General features: G+C 31.1%; 1 protein-coding gene across 6 annotated transcripts in view; it reads right to left on the bottom strand.

The window, feature by feature from the left end:
• Positions 1-934: 934 nt before the first annotated feature.
• LOC111088225 overlaps positions 935-5,132 on the bottom strand; it is a 46,169-nt gene continuing 41,971 nt past the window's right edge. For 4 of the 6 annotated variants that reach the window (XM_022397669.1, XM_022397670.1, XM_022397672.1 and 1 more), the window contains 2 exons: positions 3,880-4,079; positions 935-1,496 (listed from right to left, as the gene is read on the bottom strand). In XM_022397669.1, the coding sequence (XP_022253377.1) occupies positions 1,300-1,496; positions 3,880-4,079 (397 nt within the window). In that variant the 3' untranslated portion in view covers positions 935-1,299. Of the gene's footprint in view, positions 1,497-3,879; positions 5,027-5,132 lie in introns of those variants that run through there. The other 2 variants (XM_022397673.1, XM_022397667.1) reach the window with 2 other exon arrangements.

Here is a 5,132-nt window from a genome sequence, read left to right as displayed (position 1 = left end):
CTTAATTTAAAATTTCAATTCATTATAAACTGTTTTCCACAAACTGCCCAAGTGCAAGGTTTCTCTTCAGTGTGTATTTAAGTCATTATTTGTTGTGAAGTGTTTTCCACACAATATACAACTGTATGGTTTCTCCTCAGTTTGTTTTTTCATGATGTAATATTATATAATGTTTCTTTCAAATTTTTTTTCCACAAGCTTCACAACTCTAAGATTTCTTCCCAGTGTGTATTGTTTGCTCTCTATTTAAATGTTTGGATTCTCTCCATTATGTATTATTTCAAGTATTTTTAACATGCTACTCATTCTAAATTGTTTGCAACAAACTATACAAGTGTTAGTTTCTGCACCAGTGTATGTTCTTGTTTGACAATCTTGTTAATTGACTACTTGTTGGAAATTTTTTTCCCAAAAACCGAACAACTGTATGGTTTCTCTCCAGTATGACTTCTTTGGTGTATTTTTAATGTATTACTTGCCAGAACTGTGAAGTTTCTCACCACTGTGTATTTTCTGATGTATTACTGAATCATGTTTTCTTCCAAACTGTTCAATTGCAAAGTTTCTCCCCAGAGTTTATTTTTCTATGATGTATTTCTAATTTATGATTTGTTTGAAAATTTTTGCCACAAACTGCACAACTGAGAGGTTTCTCCCCAGTGTGCATTGTTTGATGTCTTTTTAAGGAACTTCTAATTCCAAATTGTTTTCCACACACTATACAACTGTATGGTTTCTCTCCAGTGTGTATTCTATCATGCATTTTTAATTTATTATTTGTTCCAAACTGCCTTCCACAAACTCCACAACTATATGGTTTATCTCCAGTATGTATTATCTCATGTATTTTTAAATTACCATTTGTTACAAAGTGTTTTCCACACACAATACAACTGTAAGGTTTCTCCCCACTGTGTACTCTCTGATGCACTTCTAAGTTACCTTTTTTTACAAATTGTTTTCCACAAACTGCACAGCTATAAGGCTTCTCCCCAGTGTGTCTTCTTTCATGTGTTTTTAGATTACATTTCAATCCAAATTTTTTCCACAAGTTGCACAACTATGAGGTTTCTCTCCAGTGTGTGTTCTTTGATGCATCTTTAATTCACTATTACTTCTATAGTATTTTCCACACACAGCACAATTGTATGGTTTCTCTCTGGTGTGTATCCTCTCATGTTTTTCTAAGTTACCCACTGTTTCAAATTCTTTTCTACACACAGAACAACTATATGGCTTCTCCCCATTATGTATTTTCAGATGTATTTTTAATTCACTATTTGTTCTACATTCATTTACTCAGATTACACAACTGTACAGTTTGTCACCACCCTGAGGTATATTAGATTGTTTTGAGTTATTTTCATTTAAATTTGTTTTTCTGCATACATTGTATGGTTTTGGAGATTTGATGACTTCTGTAAAGGGATCTTCTTGTCTTAAAACATAACCAGGCAACTGATTTCCAGAACAGATGTTCACACTGGTCTTTATATCTAAAATCAAAATGTATAATACAACAAATGCAGTTAATAACAAATTTATCATACATTATTTTATTTGATCAACTTCTAAAATCCTTTTAATGGTCTAATACCATCAACACAAATATTAATATCAAAATATTATAGGTGAAAATAAATATGATGTAGTTTTCATAGTATCACACTTTATAGAGACTTTTCTCCCTAGTTTGTAATAGCATTGAAAACATGAAATAGGGGTAACAGAGCATGTTTGAGTGAAAAATTTGCAGTAGACAATTTCTAAAATCAACTGTGAAAATATAATGGTACAGTATCACAACAACCAATGTTACTTTCAACCAGTAGTTTCCTGGAAAAATTGTAAGGGATATCTTTTTTCTTTAAATGGTTGATTATCACGAAACTTTCTAATGCTTTGTCCTCTTAATTTATGTGTCAGGTGGGAGGTCAAAGTGCACATCACATTCTTTTTTTACATAGATTGTTTGTTTTTGAATTTCGCGCAAAGCTACACTAGGGCTATCTGCGCTAGCCGTCCCTAATTTAGCAGTGTAAGACTAGAGGGAAGGCAGCTAGTCATCACCACCCACTGCCAACTCTTGGGCTACTCTTTTACCAACGAATAGTGGGATTGACCATAACATTATATCACCCCTACAGCTGAAAGGGCGAGCATGTTTGGTGTCATGGGGATTCGAACCCGCGACCCTCAGATTGCGAGTCAAGTGCCTTAACCACCTGGCCATGCCGGGCCTTTTTTACATAGTTACATTCAAAATCTATTTGAACAACTGTATTATCAAAGTATGTCAATAACCTTGGTATAAAAATATAGTTTATAATTCAAATTTTAATGTTATGTAAATTCTAGCACCACAATTTCAAAAGGAAATATTTAAATAAGCTCTCAATCTTCATTTCTTTTTGTTATGTGATGCCTATCCAATTTCTTCTTCTAACATTTTCTTTTTTCCCTTATACAGGTATCAGAATGCCCATCAACTGAATTTATCAACTATTAATATTGAAATGCCAAAATCTAAAAGAAGAACCTCCCACATTCTTTATTTTATGAGATGTCAGTTTATTTGTTATAAACATCACAGAAGCTCCTTCTTAGTTTTCATGCTTTTGAAATTACTTATTTACTCATGTCTGCTTGTCAAAGGCCATGTTGTGAACTATGTAATTATTACATCCTTATATTAATTTATCTTGGTAAAAGGCACTATTTAGCAATCATATTTTGTTGTCTGTGTATATTGAACTCAGTGCTTCATTAATTAATATAATGTTTTAAGCTTACTTATAGATTAATTAGAAAACCAGATATTTTATAGGTGCATTCGATTCTCTGTTTGTGTTTTAAAATGCATTTCAAAGCTAGATTAATTTTTTTTTGAAAACCAACATGGTACATTCTTGAGTATAAATAGGTCTAAAGCTTTTAAGTTCAGTAACTGTAGTTGTTATATTTTTAATTTTACATCATATTTTCTGCTTTTGCTAAAGATGACTTTCTTGTAATTAGTGTTTGGTTAGAGAAAATAAGACACAGAGTTTTAGTGAAAAATTTTTTTTTTTGATATTCTTACACGAGGGTCTGAAAAAAAATTTGATATTCTTATACAAGGTTCTGAATATATGTTCATCCATATAGAGAGCAATACAAGTGAAGAAAAGCTTTTATGTGAGAGGAGGTAGGATATTGTATCGGAAACTAAGATTTTGACAAAATGAAACAATCTATCAAAATATTATTTATTATTCTATCATGCTTAGAACAGATTCCTCTTACTAAAAACTATATGATTAGATTCTTACAAGAATAATTAAGAGATCAGAGGTTCAAGATCATTGAAGTCCCATAATCCAGTGAACTGAAAGTGTTCATAAAATCAAATCCATGGAAATCAATAATAGTAGTACACACTGAAGTATTAAACTATAGAAACTGTTTCCAACCATTACTCACAAAGTCTATACATAAAGAACCATGAAGAAAAGAAACAGTGCTCAGTTGAAAAGTTTCTTTCTGTTTAGTTTTATAGAAGCAATGATTATGGGATTTTGAGTCTTTTTTTAATTCACCATACAGAAACATAAATTAATTTAGGGATGTGAATAACTCTATTACATTTTACCTAATTCATTATTCCATATTATACAGTGAACCATCTGTTTAATGGTTATATATATAATATTTCACTATCTCTCATTATATATCAAAAGTTTCTTATACAGTGGACCAAGTGTTTAATGATTACATATATATACACCTGAAAGGAATTCTATCTCATGTGGTTTTGTTAGTTTTGAAAGATTACCAAAAATTAAACCAGTTATTTTCAGCTAGTGAAAGTAAATTTAGTTTATAAATGTTTGTATTTACCAGATCCACTTTCCAACCTAGATTCAATTTGTTGTAAATCTTCTTGAAATCCATTGTCTGTTTTTACATTTAGAACACTGTAATTTGAACTATATAGATCATCATCACTACTGTCATTGAATATTGAAATAATCTCATCTTCTGGTAGATCACCAGGCTGCTCTGTTTTCACTCTGCCAAATATGCTCTGAAATGAAACACTTTCAAAAGAGCAATAAAAATAAAAGCTAGTGGCATCACTAAAATAGAGAAATAGATATAGTAAGCATAGCTTACTAATTAAAAACATGATGATATAAACCTAACCTTTCAATGTTTGTAATCTGTAATGAACAGTTCCTAAAACAATTTTAATGTACTTCTTTAAGCCTAAAGTTCAAAAGTTTGAGAAAAGTAGTTTCATTTCTGTTACTTGTAGTTTCAAATATTCAATTAACAAGCATTGAAGATTATTGTAAAGGAAATACTCAATAACCTAACGTTTTTCTTACTTACACAAATAATAGGGAAACATATAGAGCATTATAACAATGTACTGCTGAAATGAAAAAGAACCACAGTAAAATTGTAAATAGAATCAAATATCTGTATTTCAGGTTTCTGATGTTCCAGGTGTTTCAACTTCATTTTTTTATTTAATTTCTCATGTAATTCTGAGAATGAGTCTTATTGACAGTATTAGGCCTATGTTTGAATTGTTTGCTGGATAAGCCATAATGTCACTGAACAGACTAGACTTATCTTAATTCATACAAATTAATCCAATTAATCTGTATAGCCTGACTAGCCAGCGAGTAACATTAGAATGTCATTGATGATTATTTCAACTTATATGAGTACTTAATATTGCCAGCATTTCAAATCAAAAACTGTCAAATCATCATGCCAACTTGTGTAGGTAAAATGTCTTTCAAAAAAAGACTCCCATGTATACTTTGAAACTAGATGTAAACATCCACGGCAGTTCGATGTTGCCACCATGTTCACGGCGATGTCACCCACTATAACTTAATATATTATAGAAAAAAGGTTTTACTTACTTGTGGAATATAACACTCCCCATCCTCGACTCTTGGTTACGGTATATAAAATCGTTAATGGTATAGCACTGTTAATGGCTGGAGACGGCTTGAATGGGTAATGAAGAAAAACTTTAATATAAGTTTGACAGAACAGCAAATGTACAACGTTTCGACAAGGTTTTGTCATCATCATCGACAAAACCTTGTCAAAACGTTGTACATTTGCTGTTC

The sequence above is a fragment of the Limulus polyphemus genome, unplaced genomic scaffold (genome assembly GCF_000517525.1).
Source record: "Limulus polyphemus unplaced genomic scaffold, Limulus_polyphemus-2.1.2 Scaffold3361, whole genome shotgun sequence".
NCBI lineage: Eukaryota > Metazoa > Arthropoda > Merostomata > Xiphosura > Limulidae > Limulus > Limulus polyphemus.
The sequence above is the reverse complement of the archived record's forward strand: the minus strand, read 5'-3'. Positions and strand labels throughout refer to the sequence as shown.